Genomic DNA, 22,034 nt, shown 5'->3' on the forward strand with positions numbered 1-22,034 from the left:
GCTGTTCCAAAGCTGGTTAGATTTACCATGAAAATACTCACAAAGTTTCTTAGTTGTGAGTTATGCAAGTGACAGGAGGCAGATTTAGATTATAAAAACTGGAGCAGATTCCTATAGTGGTGGGTTTCCATCTGTAAAAAGAAGAAATGTTTTTTCTTTTGAACAAATGAAAATTTTGGATGAATGAGAACTCTCCAAGTGAGAAAGCGCAGGAGCAGGCTTACAACATTGAGCAAATAACACCTAGAAGACACAAACTATTGAACAATAAGCTTGCCAATAAACTTTTTTTTTTTATTTGGGGGGTTTGGAGATGATACTGGATTTTCTCAAGTAAAAGAATATAAGGATATAGTAACTTTTGTTTCTCTCGGGAATCTTAATGCATGCTTATACTGCAAGTTGTTTATTTGTGTAAGGGAATGATCATCTCAGGAGTTGACTGTGTGAGTTAATGTAAATATCTCTGCAGTGTGGACACTCCACTGAAAAGTGAGACTCCCTCTGTTTCTCGACATTCACTCCGAAAGTTACTGTTATGCCAGTAAACTTACTTACGTGTAATCAAGTACTTCATAATTCACTGGAACCCTGGGTTGGGTTGAAGGCCTTATGCTCCTGTTTCTAGTCGTTCTCCGGTTCTCAATCTCAGGGCATTTGCTGCGCAGCACACTTTAATCCGTCCTGCCAGTACTGATTGTTGTGTATGTACTGCTGTACGTATTTTGTCTTACTCGGTACTTCTAGTTATTTCTGTGTTCATCTTCCTGGTGGAATACTGGCTGTGGACCAGCTAGTAGAGAACAGGCACAGAGGGCAGAGTATTTAACCCTGTGCCATTTAAATGCTGAATAGGTAATGCCTATTTCAGACCTAGCTCTCACAAACTATAGTGTTTGGAGAATGCTCATTTTGTATGCTGGTAACTGATAATTAGCAATTGATAAAATTATCAGAAGCCCGTGATCTGAAAATGAGACTTCCTTCAAAGCGTCTTGCCTCAAATTAATATTTTCAGTGGGCAAACACAGTGTTTTATATAAACTGTATTACAATTTTTTTTCCTTTCTTAAAGGAGAAAATAAAAGGCATATATAATTACTGTTGTTTTAAAGGTTTAATGTCTCTGCTTAAGGTAGCATTGTGTATACATAAGATTCCTAAATTGAATATAATGTTTTCATTCTGTTGCATCTAGTTAATATCTCTCAGAGGACATACTTTTTTTTGTACTTGGGAACAAGTTGGGTTTACCATCAAACAATTTAAAATTCTTTGGCTTTACATCACATCCTTAATAAGTATTAAATACAGGAGAGTTTGCAATCATAGCTGCTTAATTTAAAGGGTATTGGAAACTGATATTTTGTCAAAGTTGGGTCACGTTCAGTTTGCTGTGGCAACGTGTGTTGAACCCCTGATTTACTAAATAGCTGTGGGAATTCAATTTTCTTCCTTCCCTTTTCCTGCACATTTTCCATTAGTACCACCTTGGTTCAGAGTAGGTTTTTTTGAGTCTCCTGATTTCATAGCACCTACCCAGTTACTCATGAGCAGCTTGCTCATACTGCACTTACTTACATGATTTGGGGGGATTTTTTTAACTGAATTCAAGTGTCTTAGAGCTCACGGCAGGGATATTGTCTGTGAAACCAATGTGCCTAGATACAAAGAACTAGTAAGAATGGTGAATGTGTGAAGAAAGCGTGACAGACCCTCCTGTTTTATGCTTGCACGTGTTTCCAGCTAATACATACCACATTTTTCTTAATTCATTAACCAGGCCAACTGTTTTCCTGGAATATAGGTCCCTCACTACTCTTCAAAAATCACACTAAGAATTTCACTTTGCATTACCATTTGTATTTCCAATTGTGTGTGTTTACAATCTGACCTAACCACAAAAACGGTGGCATTAAAAAAGACTCGAAGTTGTCTTATGGGCCATCATACCTACATGTTCATTAATAAATGTGAATTAACTCAATATTTATTGTAAAGCTAAGTAAATTTTTTTTCATTCCTCAAAATAAATTTTAACTACATAAAAAAAATTAACTCTTACACCTTAAATCAAACACCAGGAAATGTGTCCAAGTGCTTCACTGTGAACATTTCTAGAAAAACCTTTAAAGTAACTGCTTTCACAGTTTCTTAAAAGTCTTAAAAATAAGCAGTTGCATGGCCAATTTAAAGGAGCTAGTAGCATTATCCTCAAGTCAGTTGTTACTGACATGCATGAACACAGAGAGAGGGTTGTGAAAAGCTCTTTAACAGCTGGTAAAGCTCCCCCAAAAATCCTGGTCTTGAATGGTTTTGTCTTTTCCCAGATTAGCAGGGATGTTCAGAGTCCCAAGCAAGTACAGAATCTGACCTTTCTGGGGGTTTGTTCCTACTGAAGTTGTTTGGAACAGATCTACTTGAAAGAGAAAAGTATAAATGAAAATTAATTTTATTAGCTTAATGAAAGTTAAGCAGATTTGCGGAAGCCTGGGGAAATCATATGTACTACTTCCAAATGAACCCACAAATTTCTTGCCTCCTTGAGATTCAAGAAGCAATCCTGACTTGTCTGCTGTTTGTTGGAAGCTAGAAGACTTGTTTGCTTTCCCCATGCTGGACTCTTCGTTTGGTGGCCCTTAGCGAGGACCTCGTTCAACCCATGCACACTGGAGGATGCACACCCAGCTCAGCTCCTCGGCTGTCATACACACATCAAACCTTTCATAGTAGGGCTCTGCTTGCAACCCAATCTGTCTGACTTGCAACCAGGATAAGTTGTCTCTCTAATACCTTAAGTGAGACAATAGCACTGTCAATATCCCTTTACTTTTTTACTGTTTGGTCACCTATTAAGTTGTTCGTAGAAATCAACAAATCATGTTTGGATATTAATCTCAAGGCAATAAATGGGACAATTTGCATTTCGTTACTATTTCAGGCTCTTGCCTTGGGTCTGTTCATATGGGTTTGCCCTAGTTCAGCTAAACCAATGCAGGTTTGGACACAGATATACCTTGAGTTTATACTTTAAGTATTTTCTTTGCTAATGTAAGAACTGGGCATAAACCACCATCACCAGACAGAAGTTTTAAGGTATCTCTGAGTAGCTGCATTAGAACCTGATCCGAGGAATACCAGGGGGTCTTATACATGAACAACCTTAGCCAGGGCACAGATTTCCAGTCCATAAGACCATCAAGTGAATTATTCTTTCCAAATAATGAGGAAAATAAAACAACTAGCATTTTTATTTAACTGAAGTAAAGCCATATAGCAAAACCAGAAATGCCTAACTGCTCATGTTACAAGATGTGACGAAAAGTAAATGAATTCTTGGATCTAACGGTTACTGAGAGAGCTGCTGGAGAGTAGATGATAAGCCCTTGGGGATAATTTGTGTGTATTTACCTCAGATAAATAAAAACATTATAATCCTTAAAAGAATCAAAACATTAACAGCCATGATTTAACGCATTTGTTTCTGTTTGTTCTCTTTAATGCTAATGAATACCAGTTACTATGCTACTTACATGTTACTGTTTTAATATTTACCATTGTTTACTGTTATTTTTTGATTGATTCAAAATTTCCTGAGATTTTAAGATACACGACAAGATGCGTAGTTTCAACATGCAGTTATAATGTCCTCTGTTTAGCAGAAGCATAGCTTTGCAAAACTAAAGCTCAAGAGTCTTCTATGAGTTACTTTCATAATGCGATACTGCAGTAAACAAAAAAGGATGTATGATAAAGACATTGCACAATCATCTGATAAGGATATTCAATCACATACAACTTTCACTTATCCTTGAAATGAGAAAAAATCTTAAGATGAAAGAGAAACTGAGAGTTTGATAGATTTCCTTTTCCAAAACTCAATTATTCAGGATTAAAAATCCATAGGATATAACCTTTGTGGCTTTTTTCCACTTGCTCAGTGATGATGTAGAACTCTATTTTCAGGATATGCAATCTTGGCATGAACTGCTTCTAAACCCCCAAATTTTCAGTTCGTTCCTTACATGGGATGCTATACGTTCTTTTCTACTCTGCCTAATCCGCAGTAGAAGCACATTTCTAGTGCATTAGATTTTATTTTTTCTTATTAAGCTAAAATTAGGTTCTGGATAAATCTAATGCCAAAATAAATAATTTTGTTTGGCTTAATTCCGTAGTTTAAATATAACTGCTAATCCTGACTACCTCCGGATAACTAGCATTTTAAAACAGTGTGATACAGGAAAGGCTGAATTTGGTTGCAGTAGCTGACGCCTAAACATCGGTGATGGATTATTAACACGTCTAAATTGTCTTCTAAATAAGCCCTGCTAAGTAGAAAACATTGCTGCTGGTACAGCGCCACGCAGTCAGCGTACACGCGCTTGCGTCGAAGAGCCACGGGTGTTTTTTAGGGTCCCCCCTACTTGCTAGTTAACGCGCGGCCGTCGGCCGACTTGGAAGGCTGCATTGCCGACCCCAGTCATGCACCACGCTGCGGGAGCAACGAGCCAACGCCAAGGAGCCCCTTCGGCCCGGTGGGGGCAGAACAGGGGAGAAGGGCGGGCGGGCAGGGCTGGCAACGGCCGGAGGCAGCTCCCACGACTGTTACGATCCGCTGGATCTGTGGAGCTCTTCAGGAGAATGGGCGTGATTAGATGGCAAGCATTTGCTGCTGGGTAAGGTTTCGGACCTGCGTTTTGAAGTATTATACGTGGGACGATGCGGCGGGACGTAAGCTTGGGCACGGCCAGTTCAGCCACCGCAGACCTCAGCCTACAGCTGGCATGAGCGAAGGCTGCATTTAAAATACTCCTCCGGGAGGAAGTATTAAAGCTCTTTCTTGCTCCAAAACACCCGAGCTTGCCGATGTGCCTAACCGACACAGCGTTGCTGCTGAACGCTCAAAATGTGTGTATGTGGGACAAAAGTTCAGGTAAGTGGGTTTTTTATGCAAGATTCTAGCATCAGCTTTGGAAGTTCCATTGCTCCTGAACAATCTGTATGTCAAAGACAACAGGAAGAACATCCATTCCCACTCCAGTATTTTTTTACCCTTCATCAGCAGAGAAAAATACTATATTGTAATTAAACTGACTTAAAGGTGTGATTTCTCAGGAATCTTGAATCTTGTGCTCTCTGCACATGAAGATATTTCAGTCTCCACTTCTAGGTATTAGCTACTTGGGTTTTAGTTCACTTGGCGAGGCTCTTAACTTGTTTTTTCAACAGCTGTAGGAATATAACAATCACTATAATGGTCACCCTGTCTCCCACGATGGCTAGTGATCCTTCTAGAAGGTGATTCTCCACCGGAATGCCCTCCTGTCCTTCTCTGATCAGAGGTGAGAAGCTTCCTGACACAAAGGTTGCATTTGGATCATGCAAATCCAAGTGTTTCACAGCAACAAAGCCTCTGTATAGACCGTGCCTTTTGGAGCCATTTTGTTTCTTTCCACCATATCCTGTGGCAAGAATTCCATGATGGAATTGTGCTGTGTAAAGAAGTGCTTCTTTTCTGTTCGCTTTAAATCTGATTTCACTGAGTGCCGACCAATTGTCATTTTACAAAAAACAGCAATTACTTGTTCCCTACTCATCTTTCACGCTGTTACAGATATCATGTTACTCAAGTTGTTTTCAACCTGGAAAGTGAGTTGCTTAATCTTTTGTGAAGAAACCATTTTGTACCTCTGCTCATTCTTTTTTTTTTTTCTTTTTCCTCCTTTTTCTGTCTCTCAGGTCTGTTGTACACTTTCTGAGGTGCATTGGAAGCACCACAATATTCAACATAAGGGCATGCCATGGAATTGCTCTGTAGTATAAGTCTATTTTTTCCCCAGTTTTTTCCTAGGAATTGTTAATGTTCTACTTGCCTTTTGGCTGCCATAGACCACTGATCTTCTGTCTTGCAACTATGCAAAACTATGCAAAATCACTCCCAGAACTCTGTACTGAGAATGTCAGAGTAATTTAAAACCAACTGTGTGATGCAGTTAGTATTTTTCCCCATGACAATGAAGCTTATTACTCAGACTCTCAGTATTGAGATTTTTTTCCTAGCTCTATCATTTTGTCATCAAGAAACTTAGTCATGTTTTCCTTTGTCAGATTGTCTGTTAATATGTTGACCAGATGCCCCCTGGCATGTCCCCAGAAGCCCTCTCAAGCCTTCTAGATTTTACACTGGCCTTGAGAAGAGTCTCATTTGTTTCTTGAGAGCCTCATTTTCTTGAGAGACTTATCAGAAAAAAAAAGGGCAAAAAAACCTCCAAACCCATACCAAAGCAAGTGCACAGTATGGAGTAGATCCCTTTGTTCCCATGTCCACTCTTTCAAAAAAAATTAATAGATTTGTAAGGCATAACATCCTGCTGTGAAAGCTGTAATGATTCTTCATAATAATGTCACAGGTATACTTACGGCACTATAGGACTAGGACGTTACAAATCTGTAGGGTTCGGCGTTCAGAAGATCTCGCGATGTCACGGAAAGTTAGAGGGTTAGTCGCAGCCTTGTGATGTACCTGTAACCCCACCTCCCCTTGTTAGTATAAAAGGAATTAACTGCGCAATAAAAGGCGGAAGTTGGCGCTCACACTGTGTGTGTTATCTGTCTCTTTCCCTGGTCCGGGCTGACCAGTGATCTAAGCGTGGCACCTTGATATGTAGCGAACGCTACACAAATCCACCTATTTCAGACATGATTCCTCAAATGAAGTACACACTTGGGAAAACAGTACACTTTATAAAAGCTAAGTCTGTAAGTACAAGTGGCTTGGTATTTCCAAGATGTGGAACTACTGCAATACTGATGTCAGAAGTTGGATCCCTTTCTTTGGCTCTCCCAAATAGAGTTCCTGTGTGTGATGCCAAAAATGAGTTGGGTGAGTAGGACAACTTACCAGCAGCTCTTTCACTGGTAGAAATAGTCATGAGGAAGAAGCTGCTGCTCCCAAATTAGCATCGCTGTCAGAGGTACCAGAGTGGTGTCTGAGCTAGCTGCCTTTTCATACTTCCCACTTGGCCTGGTCCAACATGTTCCTGTGGTAACTCCTGCCCCAGAGCTTGCTCTCTTCTTACCAGCCCGCCCCAGAGCCCTCCCCTCCCATTAACTGTCCTTGCACAGCATGCTCTATTCTCTCATTCTCCTCTCAAAATACGATTAAGCAAGCCCCAAATCTTATTTTTGATAGGTATTTATAAAAACTTGGATTGTGAGCTTTCATCTCCCCTTCATTCCCAGTTTTAAAAGAGAATTATAGACCAGCTGGCTTGCCTAAAGTCCAACTACTAAGTCAGGATTTAAACAGGAATGTGCTTTGTTTTCAACCCACAATTGCTTCCTCTTCTAAAACGCAACTCTTTTTTTTTTTTTTTTTAATTTGGATTGAATACAGCATCTGTAAAATGATTTCAAACAGCTAATACAAAAGTCCCCAAAGACAAGCAATCTATTGCAGTTGTTTGAGGTTAATGTTATTACAGCTTTCCTCTTTTACTCTGACCCTTTTTCTATTCATAATTTCATAAAGTGGATTGAGGCTTACATAAAGCTACTCACTTTGCATGCATTACAGCTGAAGGTTGCATTTTGTTTCTTGATTTTAGCAAGTACGTGGACTTCAACTAAGCTGTGATATGCCTAAGCACAGTTAAACTGCCTCGTCTCTGGGTGAAGAAAGTAAGCTCTACTTTCCAGATACAAATGATTAATAGGAAGCTATGTATGTTCATTGGATTTTTTTAGCCTTTTTGTAACATCTTCCTGCCAAAAGGGAATGTATATCCTATTATTAGTACAAGAAAATACTAAAAGAAGTTTTAACACTACATAAACAATGCTTGATCCTTTGTAAGGTCAACTATTTTTCCTCCTGGAGATCTCTTCCCCTCGTATTCCAGACTGAACTAAAGATAACAGAAACAACTGATTACCTCAAATCTTTCCCTGTTTTTTTTAATAGGTCACCCCTAAATTCAATGTATTCAACTTCTGCTTCAATTAAAACCAAATTCTTTAACCGACTTGTATGGAATGGATGATAGTAACAGTCAACATAGGTTAGCTCATTAAATTGTGCATAATTAGTACAAAATGGCTGTACTAACTTACAGTTCTTAGAGCACTCTTTGTTAATCATTAGGAGCTTGTCTTCCCAAGTAGAAGAATCCTGAGGCTCTGGCCATGAGAGCACATGAGGTTTTGTCCAGCTCTTCCTGTCTCCCTTTTGCATGAAGTAGTAACATAAAATAATCAGTATGCATTTAAGTGTTCCTTTCTATATCATACACAAACACCCCAACACCTGCTTTCTTACAGAAATTCTCCTGTGAACTACAAGGCACTTTTTCATATTTATTTGTCAAATCTTAAGAAGCTTAAAAGTTTAACTAGGTCCTGTAAGCCATCCAATGCTAACAAATCCAGCATCTGTCTGATTCCATCCCTACAACACACATACAGCTACCAGGAAAATTCCAACACACCTGTAAGTCACAGCACAATGAAAGCCAGGTGGCTCCAATTTTGTCAAATTAAATAACATGGTACAGAATGAGTTATGAATCTTCCCTATCCTTTTGTAGCTGGTGCTTTTGGGAGAGTCAGTTAACTTAAATTTTACATTATTTTAAAATTTTAAAGTTGTATTTAAGAAATATTGCAACATCATTACTACCTCATTATAAAGGCTGTAGCTCAGCTGCACACGTGACTAGATTGTTGGTTGAGAAACTGTATTTTAACAAAATTAAATAACAACCTTGCCAAAACATACCCCCTGTTATTTCTCAGATCAAGGAGTATCATATGGAGCCTGACACCTGACAGGCTTAAAAAATTGTTTGGACATAAATCCTCTGAAGTACAGAAAAATGCTTTAAAGACCTTCTAAAGAACAGTTGACCCATAAGCTGTGCTCATTTTTCCTTTGATATGCACAAATTTAGTGCTAAGACATCTTAGATTCACAAAAAGCCTTTTTTTCTTAACAGTGTCACAGTAACTCAAGAACTTACATCCACACAATTAGCTAATCAGAGTATTGCTTCTTGCAAAGTATGGAAATAAATTTAGAAAAGAAGGAGACAATAGTTTTTATATAACAGTACATTTATTACAGCGAAGTAATAGGAAGCCTGAACAAAATTACATTTAAAGCAAAGCTAAGCAGCTGAGTTGTAACGCCAGCAGGTAACAGTGACCACAAGAACAACCTCTGCGAGTCTGACATGAAAGGTCAGCCTGTCACATGCATCAGCCTCCTCAGCATCACAGGCACCTAACGGCTTGCCCCAGATAACCCAGGCGTCACTGACCTTGGTGCAGTTTGTTGCTGTTATCTTGACAGCAGATGTCAGATGAAGGGAAAGCAACTAAGACATGTCACCATACAAGTTTTGCTGGCTATCACACTACACTTGTGATAATGACATTATTTTCACAAAGGAGGGTGCCTTCTCTGTGGTTGTGTAACCCTCTCTCCCTGTAGCCCCAGTTGAAGGCTCCCCACGGCTTACCTGCCTGCACAGCAAGCATCAGCTCTGATACAGCACAGCTACCTACCCTTGACTCAGACTGCTGAGAAAGAGCTGTGGAAAAAGTCTGTAGAAAGATAGAAAGTGTAAAATTAAAGCCCCTGTTCAGACAGGGGTTCTTAGCAGTTCATGAACTCAAGAGGGCAAATACCGATTTGGAAAAGTATAAAATCTTAAAGGAAAAAAAAACACCAGGGAGGCTAGTTAGTGTAACCTTTCTCCTCCCAGCTGCTGGCTGCCTGGCTAGGAAAGACTCTCCAAGTGCCCTATCAGGGTGGTGAGCATTTAGCCTAACAGGTTGTGAAATCCAGAATCTCTCTTGTGTGTAGTAGCCAATTAATAGTTACTTTATACTTCTACATTCTATATAACCCTGCTTGCAGAATCCCTCTGTGCCCAGGTAAGATGCCCAAAGAAGCTGGTTCAAAAGAGGGTTACTAACCATAGGCATAGTATAAAACCAAACAAAAAAACCCACAGAAGATGGGCTTCACCAGCTAACAGCAAAGCACAAACTTTTCAGTAGCTGTACATTTGGTTTCTATGTGAACACCATCACTGTGTTTAGGGGAAATGTCTGCTCTTGACTTCCTGAGATACTTCATTAAAGTTTGTATGTCATGCTGTTTGTATACAGTGCATGCCATCTCACTTTTTCTCAACATCTACCAACCTTGGATTGTGCCCAGACCATAAACTGTTCCAAACTACTGTATCTTCTTGCTCATTATGAATGTGACACATGCTTTTGATATCCCCGGCAAAGTGGATTTTTATGTAAATCTGGCCTATTAAAAGTTGGTTCAGCACAGTAATTGCAGTGTGACCATACCGTAATGAACTTCTAGCTTAGTACTTTTAAAACGCTCCATAAACAAGGAGTCAGTTCAAAGACTGGACAGCTGCTTAACTGCAAAATCATTTAAACATCCTTGCACTCTTTCCTTTTGACGTAGAAGACAAACATTCCAGCATATGGCATTTTGCTTGCTACACAAAGTATTACCAGCATCTGAGTACAACAGACAAATTTATTTTTTCAGCACTAAGAACTAAATTGCACTCGAGGGAGGAAAAAAACCCAAACATGCTGAGAAGAGTAAGGAGAAGAAAAACTAAAAAGTGCATTACAAGAAATTGGTATTTACTATGAACAGAACTATCTAATATTATGCAAGCACTTCCAATAACCCTATTTACACCAAACCAAAGACATTATTTCTTCTCTACAGAATAAGGCCTTGAAAGAAGAAGCTGAGCCACAGGATTTTTATCATCTTCACCACATCTGTAAATGGGATGAAAGGAAACATTATTTAGCTGAGTGGCACCTTGGTTTTGATGTAAAATGTGCAGCTTCTTCGTAATTTCTCCAAGAACTCTGCAAAGTCCCTGAGGATAAAAGAAATTACCCTTAGATTCATCAGCATGAGTATAGTTTTATCCAGGCGGTCCTCCTAGGCAATGCCAGAGCTTGCGATGTACGCTTAGCATGGATAGTGGTGAGATGCGCTCAGTAGGGTCTCTGTACATTTTTAGAGCAAAGCGTGCTAAATATGAAGAATTTTGATTAAAACATAAAAGAGGTTATGAGGTTATTATTTTCACTGTTCAACAATACAGAAAACAACACAATGCTTAGAGTATTTATTTTCCTAAGTTTCTAAAACTTGTCCATGAAAACTGATTTCTGGCAAATTCAAAATACCACACTGGCACAAATACAATGGCTCGTTCCTCCCAGCAATTAAAATTTGAAAGAAATACACTTGTCTTGCATTTGTTTTCAGACTATGTTTCTGACTGAGCTTTCTAGCCCTTTTAAATAACAGACAAGACTTAAGTGGCTAGTAAAAAGCAATCAAGGTCTTTGATGAACATCTGAGCTGGAACAGGGAACAGGTCCCACAGCAGAAATTCCAGGACCCGTTTCAGGAGGAAAACAGAGGGGTCTGTAGCATCCTGCATTCTTCCCTTCATACAGCTACAAGACTCTTTTGTATTTGAGACAATTTGGAATTTATTTAAAAGCTAATTGGTACTTGTACACCAGAAAAAATACTGTCAGCTCATGGAGGAAGGCTGAAAAATGGAAAAAGCTGAAAAAGAAAATGTGTTTGGATTTAGGGTTCTGCAAGCTCCAGCTCTGACAAACAGTGGAGGTAAATCCCACCATCAACATTTGATTCCACTACACAGGTAATTGCTAGTAAGTGACCATCCTCAATTAAGTGTGCTTTGGGGTCCTTATTTGAAATAGGTAAGGACACTGGCCTACATAAGCGAACATTTATTTAAGAGAAAATTTTCAAAAGCACTTAATCAGCACAGTAGTGTAAGGGCTTAATTAAGCTCACAACTGCTAATGGATTTAGGGCGTCATTCATTCACAGTTATCTAAGCCTAGCTTGCTCCCTCCTTCATGCTGGCACTAGCAAGTTACCCCTCAGTTAGGTTTTCTGGCTTTGATTTTTTCCCCCTTTTCTTATGGACTTGCTACCCAGCTAGAGCAGCGAGCTGATCTGGAGGACCACATTGTTTCACGATCTCTACAGCTGGTACAAGAGAAGCGCTGCCCATTTTGGCAGCGACCCTATTAGGTGAGCCTAAGCCAAAGTGCATTTTCTGCTAGCAGCTGAGCGCTTGCAGCTCTTGATATAGTATCATCAAGCAGCAGCAAAGTTGATGAAAACCAGGAATTTATTCTAACAGCTTTCTTAAGGACAATCCTTACTGCTGTAACATACTGTTGCATAGTAAAAATCCAACAAAATCTCTCTTCTGGTAAGTAAACAGGTCCTGCTAGGATACTCCTCCTTATAGATTGCAGCCATGCACTTTAGAGCAAGAAAGGCACCATTGTCAATATCCTTGTCTAAATTCCTACATAATATATGCCGAAGAGACTCAGTCCAAAATTTCTCCATCAGACTTCTGTTCCAAGCTACAGTTAGAGCCATAACAAACTCACGTGGCAGGATTTCAAACAGGCCCTCTGCTCTCCTCTCTTGCAGGCAGCCAAGCTATTTGCAAACACTTTCACACATTCTCCTCCCTGTGAGAAATGTAGGCCAGCTTACCACAAGCAGAATGTGTGAAAAATGCTTTTTAAAAGCCCAGCTGCTGGCCTGTTTTTCATAGACAAAGAGTGAAAGTGCTTTTTAAACACTCCCTTGCCTTCCACCCTGTAAAGCCTCCTTCTTCACAAAGGGAACTTTCCCCTTTCCGGGGAAAAAACATTACATGGGCTGTCTCCCTTGCCCCACCATGTATATGTTCCAGCACCACTCTTATACTACCCTCTCCAAGGCTCTGGCCAAACCATAGTACTGGACGGAACCCACACACACCCCAAAAAAACAAACCAACCCACCCTTAACTGTGCCTGCTTTTAGATTCTCAATTTTTCAATGTATTTTTAAATATCAACATTACCCATAATTATTTGATTCTTAAGTAAAAAAGTTGGAAATTGAAGGGAGTTATATTTGTTTTCATACAAGTAGTCAATCCAAATTAATGCCAATTAGGTGAATCATCAATACTCTGCTACAGCTAAAGCAGAAATTCCTCAGAAATGGGGGATTTAAAATTAGCATGAAAGGTATGTAAGGTAAAAATGAAGAAACAAATTTAATTAGAAGCTATAGATAGAGCATATTTCCCTGAATAATGCTCAGATTTTAATCTGTGATTAAAATCCATGATTTTCACTATATTGTCCAAAGGTTTCAAACAAGAATACCATTCAACATGGAAAATAAAATATGAATTTATTTTAAATTTCAGGGTTGCCTACCTGGGACTAAGGTGCTGAAGGAATTGAACGTTCTTTCTCATTCAATCTCAATTTTGCTTCACATTCCTTACAAGTAAGATGACAATGCCTACAATATTGAAAGCAGATAAAATATTCAAGAATTTTGCTGGATTTCTTCTAATACAACCATATAGGATGCTGGCAAATGTTCTTGAAGAAGTAATCTCTTGCCTATATTCTCCAATTTTTGTAACTGCTTTATGGGACATAAACTGCAAAAGATGACATCTAAAAGTCTCAGCCAATAAAACCCCGTTAATTATTATTAACTACTGTTTCCAGCAATTGCCAAAATATAACAGGATTCTCTAAGCAGGAAAAGACAGTCCTTGCCATTGTACCTATCAATAATGAGCAAACAGAGTTAGGAGCAAGACATATAATACAAAAGGGTGACGAATAGCCACTTTGTGTAACACCAACTGAGCAAAGTAATAGCTTTGTGATGTGGGGGAAGAATGGAAGTAGAGAGATATATGAACAATGAAGAAGCTTCCCATTATCAGTCAGGCATTTTCATAGGCATAAAAGCTCACGTTGGTAGAGGGGAAAGATGTGGAAAGATAGAGGAGAATGATTTTGTGGTAGGATTTCTGGAAATGTATTTTGCGTGTGAAAGGTGCATATAAGAAGCCATATTGAGAATGAAAAGTAGTACTGGCAGTTGAAGGAGGAGCTTGGAAGGAAGTCACAGTGTGGTTTGACAGGAAAGAGTACTTTATGTGAAGTTTAGAAAACAATGACTAAAACATGGAGGTGACAGGTGACAGAAGGCAACCATTGAGATCTATCATATGGGTAGAGTTGCAAGGTGGAAAAAATCCCCTTGCAGTTTGTGCTCTTTATGGTTTGGCATGACAGTATGAGGTTGGACAAAGCCACAGAGGAGGAGGTTGGAATGTGGGCTGACATTGAAATTGTTAAAATATGAGACTAGTGTAAAAAAATCTGGAGTATATTTGGCCCGATGTATGGTACAAAGGAAGACTCAATGGGCCGAGTGATATCGCAGATGATCATAAGACACAGAGGCACAATACTACATGAAAAGAGAACTAGTAACTGCTGTTCCATCACACTTAGAAGTATGATAATTTCATTTAATCATGGATTTCCTAATAACATGTATTACACTGAGTTTAATTTGCGTTTTCTGAAGAATATTTAGTAGTTTCTAATATTGTCATATATAGCCTAAGAATATGAGTAGTATCTCATGACCCGATTGCAGAATTTAAATTCACAGCTTTGCTGCATATAATTTTTACTATGTTTTAGACTATTTTGATCTAGAATTAATAATTTAAATAAGCACAAACCCTTTTTGCTGTGGACCAAATGGTACAATACCAATTTTCTGGAACTTTTTTTAGCATTCTCCTATGCATGACATCTTTCCAATGGCAAAACTTAAGACTTCAGCAACTATAAAGACAGATGAGAAAACATTGTTAATACAGGAGCTTAAATCAAGAGTCTGCAATTGGCTCCATTTTAATCATATGACAAATTGCATGTATCATGTCTTCTCAAAACATGTCACAAACACATGTGAAGTTACACAGGGATTACAGGGATGATTTCAATAACTATTGAAAACCAGCTACCTATCATGAGACATAGCAACTGGTCCAATACAGTGCATACAGGAAAAGGACACCATATTCAGATGGAATTACAAGATTTCAGATTGAGAGGAATGGATTATAGGGAAAGCCCACAATGAAATTAATTCACAACGTCAGCACTAATTTCTCTCACCCCTGTATGCACACCATGGTATATTTCCAATGACCGCAATTTTAACACTATCTTCTCTGGGCTTCTAAAAAGCTAGAATGTCAGCCTGCCATACTCTGGCACTGGGGCTTTCACTCATTACAGAGTCAGAATAAAAATAAAAATATTCAACATCCTCAATTTTCTGTTGACCTTCTGCTGAAGAGGGAATCAACTTCATTTCTTGCCATTTAAAGGCAGTACTTTACTGTACTGTACAGTTTCTGTGCTTTTATTTTTCTTCACCAACATGGTCATGAATTAGTTAAGATGAGCCAAATGAACATATGAAAAGGAACATACTATTTTATATATTATACTAAGATGGCTCCTTGATACCATAAACTGTGTGATCTGCTAAGCATGGCTGATCAATGAGGCTGACATTATTTATAAAACAAAGGTGAGACTGGAGTTTTTACCAATTTGAGAGTATTAAGTAAATATGAGCTGCTACTGAAAATGTTTACATTAAAAGAACCTTATTCCATACCTTTCTTTTTAAACACAGCAGAATTCTGATTTCCTAAAGCACTGCGGTAACATCTCATAAATTCAAAAAAAGGAAGAGTTTGAAAAGAGATTCAGAGAGATGCATCCAAGGTCTGCATATCGCCTGTAAACAATCTTTCCTTTCCTTTTAGAATTGGGTACAAATTACTTGCCATCTTAGGTAATGCACCAAATCTTGGGCTTGCTGAGAAAATGCCTAAAATAAAAGGGAATAGTCAGAAAGCTTATTCACTTGAGGAATTCACCAGCATTCAAAACCAAGATGGTATTTTTCCTACAAGCTTTTGCATTTCTGAAGGTGAATGCTGTACAGAAATTTAAAAGTCCATTAACTCAAATGTAGGACATCCGGGCTCTTTCTATTCCACTAGTTCTTAGTGCATCTGTTTTGGGGCATTCCTAAGTCATAGGAGGAAAAAAATCTGGACTTTGCAGTATTCAGTTCAGGCAGGGGTTCGGAGTGTAAATCAACATGAAAGCAGCACGGCTGCCACTGGTGACACCTGCAGCACTGTCGGAGGAGGAGATGGTGGTTTATCTTTCAGCACAAACCAACCTTGCAAATATAATAGCGAACTGAAATCTCTTACTCAGGGTCCAGGTCCCTGTGCTGCGACAAGCAGGCACAAACTGTTCTTCAATAGTTTTCCGTGGCTATTGATTAAACTTGTGTTAAACTGTACCATGGGTATCTAGCCTCCTCCTCTGGAGAGGAGAGATCATACATTTTGGCCTTGTAACAGGAGAATACAGTGTGCTGAATAAGAAAACCGAAAGATTATCTTTAGCTTTTCCCACCAAAATCTACCTTCCCCCAGTAAACACCAGGAGGTGGAACCAGTATGCCTCTGAGCGCACGTGGGCCTGCCAGAGGAGTGCCATGCTGTGGAGGAGGGCTCCCCGCAGCAAGATTACCATGGCAAAGGGAAGGGGAGTGAACACTGTTTGCACTGTTACGTGCAGTCAGACAGTGTTAATGAGGCTCAGAGGCTCCAGCTTCTTCTAGAGCCACTGTACTGTGTGCAGCCATCGGAGAGGCGTGCGGGGACAGAGGAGCATTCAGTCTGTGCTAAGTGCAAGGGCCTTCCCCCACTGGCATCTATGCAATTTTAAATTGGGTCTCTCAGGGGAGGGAGGAACAAAACTGTTGTTTGTTTCTAAACAGGCCCTCCCCCAGCTGTTGACACACAGTAATGATTATTTAATATGGGCATTTGTTATTTCACAGCTGATCAGAAACATCCAAGCACAACGGAGAGAAACCGAGTACCCCGTACCAGAGGCTGACATGTTAGCTACTGAGACAGCCCCAGTGTCCTTCCTGCCACTACTCACCCTTTTTCAAATGCATAATCCTTCGCTTTCCTGCACACACTCTCCCTTGCTCCTTCCCTCCCTGTCTGCCTACAAAGCTCATAGGTCAAGGAAGCAGTAGGGAACCCACATCAGCCTCTTGTGGTACAGCACCGCTTTTAGGTTTTCTACTCTAGTCCTCCTGATCATCTTAGTAAAAAAGAAAATGAATGTGATGAGGAGGAAACATGGTAATAGTGGCTGGAACAAAACAAGGGACTTGCAGTCACACACAGTGACAAAAGGCTGAGCCATTTCCACCTCCTCCATTTGCTGTCTCCCACCAACCATGTCTTAGAGCCCCTGGATTCTTTTCTGACCAGTTACTGATGCAGGCTGAAGGATTGTCTTATTTGCTCCTGTGGGATACACCCAGCTTAGTGGTCTTCAGGGTAGATGCCCTTCACTCTTTACCCAAAATGGTAACCTCAACCTTATTATTAGTCAAGACCCCCAGAGGGAAACTCAAGGTGCAATGTGTAGAACCAGGCTCATCCACAACAGAAATGGAATACAATTCCCTTTTGTTTTAGCATGCAGATTGCAAGCAATCTCTATAACAAAACCCTCTGTCTCCTCACTTTGGCAGTATTCCTTGTCCCTTTGCACCACAGCTGTATTCATATTGATATATGGTCACTGTAAAAACATTGCCAGCATTTTTCAAATAAACCAACACTTACAGCTACAGTACCTAATTCTAATGCCCCTGCTCAGGTTGTACTATGCTCTGCCCTACAAGCAACCCCAGTGAAGACTCTATACATGTGATCATGGTGACAGAATCTAGCCACCGGTCTTTGAACTAGCGAATTCTCTTTTCAGTTCACAGTCTTACAAAAGAATGACTGTGGCAATGCATACATAATGATTGAATCACTATAACAATGATGGTGATGAGTGAGAGGAATATTCATCTTGAAAAACAGCAGGGTTTAGGGAAACTTGCATTTCAGTAGTAATTCCAGAGTCTCAACTTCATAACTGAGGACCATCACATATTTTTTATGTTTACCTTTTGAGGCTAGCCCCTGGGTTACAAGCATGCTCCCAAGAGACAAAGGAAGAGCTGTAAAAATAAAGAGGAGGAAAGAATCTGGTATGAGCCAAAATTTGTTACCTATTTGTTAAATACATTACTCTTTTATATGTTAAATGTTTTATACATTAAATGTTTTATATGTTTATAATGTTAAACACATTACTCATCTTCTAAACATTAACTTTGCATACTGTCTTAATCACCTATTACATCTGCTCATTCAGATTACTATCTCTTCAAAGCAAGGATGTGTTCACACAGTGCCAGACATCAAGCATGCTGTAGCACCTGGAGCTAATTCATAATATATATTTATTAAATAATAGCTTCCATAATCTAAGTATCTCCTCTCAGTACTGCAACACTAGTAATGACAGCAGCACTGATTAAATGCTGAAACCCTTTTCAATCTTCTACTTTCAGAAAATGTGTAATTTAGATACAAACTGACATGGTGGACTTAAAAGGCAGTAAAGCACTGAGTAACTGATGTTTTAGATGTCCTAACACCTAAAGAATTTCACAAACCCAAGACATATAGCCATGCCTGCCTTTCATTCAAAGGCAAGAATAACTATGTAATAAAGTAAAACATTCCTAAGGTTGTTTTAATAATGGACTTCAAGAATAGAACCAGCTCTATGGTTGCTAAAGTAAGTTCATATTAAACAAGAGCTTACTTCAACCACCTTTACCTGCAATGATTACACAAATAAATCAATTAACCCTATAATAACACATCACTCAAGACGACAAGAGTTAACCCACAATAATACTCCAACAAAACCCAATGTATTACAATAAATGGCATGGCATTTTGCAGCCAGTTTTGTGTAAGTACATCAAGAAGTCGTTCTCACCGTGATAAGAACAAGTTTGGATTACTCACATCTGTACCAGAAACTTTCCTTTTTGCATTCTTCATGGATCTTTGCAATTTCTTCAGCACTGTGAATGTGACAGATGGGACAATAGAACATTGGCTGAAAAGATAAACTTGGGTTAGCTTATTGAATTTAATCTCACAGGAAGAAAAAAATAAATCAATTAAAGAAGACAAATTATTTTAAAAACAAATAAAATACAATGCAAAAACCAATCAAACAAGCAAAATTCCTTGTTCTGTTGTTAGCAGTGTGATGAAATACTTGATATGCCAATACAGAAACAGAAAGAACTACATAGGTTTTAAGTTAAAACCACTCATCCTGTTGGTCTGTACTTTCCTAAAATAGCTCAGCTGTTGCTTACCCCAGAAATATATTGCTTTATTTCTGTTAGCCATTTCATTCTCATGAACTACATCATCGTTCTGGGAAAGAAATGACAGGAAATAAAGGCAGAGTGGTAGTTTCTAAAAGTGAAGTTCTGCCCTGTACAGAAGTCAATTTAAGTTCAGTAAGAGCAGATTTTGCAAGTATTCAGAAGAGGGTCAACATAAACTCTGTCAGATTCCCCTAACTAGCCTAACTTATTCTCTGAGCAGCTTAAGTACATTCATGGCATTAACTGAACTCAACCATACTGGCTTCACCCTCATAATAATCAGCTTGCCAACAGGCTTCTTTTAGGCTAATGGTAGCTCTTTTTTTTTTCCATTTTGATTGTGAGAAAAAAGTGACAGTATCTCTCTTGCATTCTACTATCCAGGGTATTGACATATAGATGTAAGTAGATTATTTTTCTTTCATTAAGATATGACTTGATTATCAGTGTTAGCACTTGTAGTATCATTATTGGACATGTGAAATATGTGGGTATACTGGTTTTGGCTGGGAAAGAGTTCATTTTCTCCATAGTAGCTGGTATGGTGCTACGTTTCCAATTTGTGACCAAACCAGTGTTGATAATTCAGGGATATTTTAGTTATTACTGAGCAGTGCTTACACAGAGCCAAGGCCTTTTCTGTTTCTCACCCCACCAACACGTAGGCTGGGGGGGCACAAGAAGCTGGGAGGGGACACAGCCAGGACAGCTGACCCCAACTGACCAAAGGGATGTTCCAGACCGTATGGCGTCATGCTCAGCATATAAAAGCTGGGGGAAAGAAGGAGTCATCATTAAGTTAAAATTAATTGAAATTTTAACATTTTTCTGTAAAAACACAACATCTACAAACATACTTATTCTTGCAAGCAAAACCAGACTTCACAGAACAAGCAGTGCCTTGGGAAAAAGAGCACATTAGTCTGTTACAGGATTCTACCTCATTTTATGCCCGACTGATCCATGATTTTGTAACCATAATAATGAAATGCATTTATTGGCCGCAGCCACACATTTCACATTTTAGCTAATTAATATCTCAGTCCTTCTTCAAGCACTGCTCCCACTACAGTTAATGGTGGTGGTGCTGCTTGGGTAAACAGTACAGAACTGACTCCACTTCAGACCCTAGAGGACCAGTCCAAACTGGTTTCACAGCAAGGTCACAGCAAATACAATAAAATCCAAACAGGCTGAGTAAAAGATAAGGAAATGAGTGTCAGGGCCCTAAGTGCGCCAACAGGCTTTGCAACCTTTCTGCCCCTGTACACACCCTGCCAGGGGTTTAATTGCTTGGGCGCAAAGTCAGCTCTCATAGGGCACAGTTGTGTAACACCGAATTAGACTGCTGTGAAAACACCGAATCTGGGAGAAAGAGCTGCAAGAAGCTTTGCCCAGGGCCTCTGCCTCTCGGCTCAGGAGCTGCCTTTAAGCTCAGGCCCTCACCTTAACTCTGTTGCAGGTACGCCTGTACCTGGCCTTTTACCATGGAGATCCCTACCTTGCCTTGCTAACTTGACCTCCTGGCTTGCCTTGTTCCTATGGACTTGCCTGGCAATCACTGACTGGCTGTTAGCTGACCCTGGTTAACGTCACCGGATCTGCTCTGCTCCTCTTTTTTCGGTACTGTGGGACTGTGCTCCTTGTCCCTGAGGTCACAACCCCTGCCCAGCTTGCTGTCACTCGTGGCTCCCAGGTCACCTTTACTTGCAGATCAGCCCACTTTGGCTGCTCTCTGGCAGTGACTGGTTAGCAACAAGGTCATACCCCATTTAAATTCCTTGATTTCCCCAGCAGAGGGGAACGCTCATCTTCTGTACAGCTGGAGGGCAGGTTTTTGTGCGGTACTGTTCCCTTCTCCCCTTCTGAATACATACACGCATGCACAACTTGATGGGGACAGGTTATACTGGACTAGTACTCAGACACTAGTTCATAACTAGTTTAACTAGCGTAGCATAAATCAGAGCCCACTATCTTAACACTCAAAAGCTACTAGCCCTCTGAGTCTAGTGAATCAGGAAGAATAACACATAGCCCTTTCTTCTCTTCATTTATACGCTTAAGCTAACAGACATCTGTTTCTCTCTTCAGTGAGCAACCAATGCAAAATCCCAGTTATTCACTAGCAATAGCATCAAAATAAAAGGGAGGAAGCCCAATTTACCCATCAGTGTGCTTTAGTGGAGATGTCCAACTTGCCTGTTGGGTTGTTTCGGAAGAACTTGTCTCTTTCCTTGTACCCTGCTGCTGATCTTGGTCAGCGGTAATTATGTGTTTTACACTTGGCTACCTCTCTTTCTGCTAGGTACAAAGGTAAAAACCCAAACTGTCATATTGTTACTGTAAGTTCAGTGTTCACCTAGAAATAGTAATGACCAAGTTGAAAGGAGTATGCTTTTTTACAGCAGAGAGCACCCACTGACCTGTTTATATACAGCTTACAGCACAGTGTATCACTTACTAGCAATAGAGTTGTGTGTAGCCTAATTCAAAGAGCGAAGTTGGTAAGTACAATCACATGCTGGATCATGACCCAGCACAGCACTCTCAATCGTAAAGAAATGCGAACAACCATGAGCAGCTCATCCAAAACCTTTCTAATTTTTATTGTATTGCAGGTCAAAAATTCAGCTTCTTTAGTGCGCTGTCCAGAATCACTGTACTGTCTCTATCCTCACTGGCGTCATCTGAAGTTTTGATTCCACAGGACCCACAATAC

At 39.7% G+C, this 22,034-nt stretch overlaps 1 protein-coding gene across 1 annotated transcript; it reads right to left on the bottom strand.

The window, feature by feature from the left end:
• Positions 1–10,817: 10,817 nt before the first annotated feature.
• On the bottom strand, positions 10,818–21,521 carry OCIAD2 (OCIA domain containing 2). Its single transcript, XM_075041456.1, is given in 7 exon segments — positions 10,818–10,931; positions 13,339–13,426; positions 14,679–14,784; positions 15,800–15,847; positions 18,020–18,073; positions 18,936–19,029; positions 21,480–21,521. Coding segments are annotated over 5 exon segments (381 nt in total). The 5' UTR covers positions 19,027–19,029; positions 21,480–21,521; the 3' UTR covers positions 10,818–10,931; positions 13,339–13,344.
• Between the last annotated feature and the right edge of the window lie 513 nt (positions 21,522–22,034).

The sequence above is a fragment of the Buteo buteo genome, chromosome 1 (assembly GCF_964188355.1).
Source record: "Buteo buteo chromosome 1, bButBut1.hap1.1, whole genome shotgun sequence".
Taxonomy (NCBI): Eukaryota; Metazoa; Chordata; class Aves; order Accipitriformes; family Accipitridae; genus Buteo; species Buteo buteo.